The sequence below is a fragment of the Seriola dumerili genome, unplaced genomic scaffold (assembly GCF_002260705.1).
Source record: "Seriola dumerili isolate Sdu_G_001 unplaced genomic scaffold, Sdu_1.0 BDQW01029135.1, whole genome shotgun sequence".
Classification (NCBI taxonomy): domain Eukaryota; kingdom Metazoa; phylum Chordata; class Actinopteri; order Carangiformes; family Carangidae; genus Seriola; species Seriola dumerili.
In genome coordinates, this window is record NW_019203390.1 from 1 (window position 1) to 1,078 (window position 1,078).

The 1,078-nt window shown below is 52.1% G+C and overlaps 1 protein-coding gene across 1 annotated transcript; it reads left to right on the forward strand.

The window, feature by feature from the left end:
• Nucleotides 1-171: 171 nt before the first annotated feature.
• Nucleotides 172-1,041, forward strand: LOC111240278 (nuclear receptor subfamily 5 group A member 2-like; the record flags this gene model as incomplete). Its single annotated transcript, XM_022770237.1, has 2 exons — nt 172-812; nt 922-1,041. Coding segments are annotated over 2 exons (761 nt in total), but the record flags the coding sequence as incomplete, so codon positions are not given.
• Nucleotides 1,042-1,078: the final 37 nt, after the last annotated feature.

Here is a 1,078-nt window from a genome sequence, read left to right on the forward strand (position 1 = left end):
GACTTGAGTCAAGTCATGTGACTCAAGTCCCACATCTCCCACCTTTGCCCAGGGCCCACTAAAGTCATAATGTCATAATGATGTCTGGGTGATCTGCTCAGTAGGACAGTGTGTGCACACTCTACATCAGTGAAAATCTGATGCTCTAAACAAATCGGCCATTGTCCTCAGCTGTTCGAGCAGATCGGATGCGAGGTGGCAGAAACACGTTTGGTCCCATGTACAAGCGAGACCGTGCCCTGAAGCAGCAGAGAAAGGCTCTGATACAAGCTGGTGGATTCAGACTGGAGAGCAGCCCCCCTCTGGTCTACTCAGCCCACCCGAGAGACCTCACCTTCGCTGGTGGCCTCCAACCAGACTGCATCCTTCACAGCGTCCCGCTGCCCACAGAACAGAATGACTGCATCAGCTACCAGCCTCCATCACTGTGTTCACTTCTGCCCTCCAGCTCCCCTGTTGGCCCCCAGTACCAGAGCTTCTCCCTCTCAAACTGGACTATCAAGTCCAAGCACACCAACAACTGTGACAGTCCACCAGGCTCTGCTGCAGCAACCTACGCCGACTCAGACGAGCTACACTCGAGCTCTCCACAAGGTCCCGGGATGCCTCAGCTGGTGATGGAGTTCCTGCTCTGTGATCCAGATGAGCTGCAACTGCAGAATAAGATCAGCGCTCGTATCCAGCAGGAGCAGACCGGCTGGAGGAGACACGGGAACCCCGGCACCTTCAGCCTCATGTGCGTCATGGCTGACCAGACGCTGCTCTCCATCGTGGAGTGGGCTCGCACGTCCATCTTCTTCAAACAACTTAAGGTAACATCCGACCTGCTGGTTTCAGTTTTATATACATTATTAAAAGAAACATAAAGAGCCTGATAAAACCCGTATTTAAACTGTATTAGCTCTTTGTTTTTGCACCAAGGTCAGTGATCAGATGAAGTTACTGCACAGCTGCTGGAGTGAACTGTTGATCCTGGACATCATTTCCAGACAGGTCCTGTACGGCAGAGTGGGCAGTCTGCTCCTGGTCACTGGGCAGGAGGTGAGATAGTTTACTGTCTTTAAAGGTGTAATGTGTA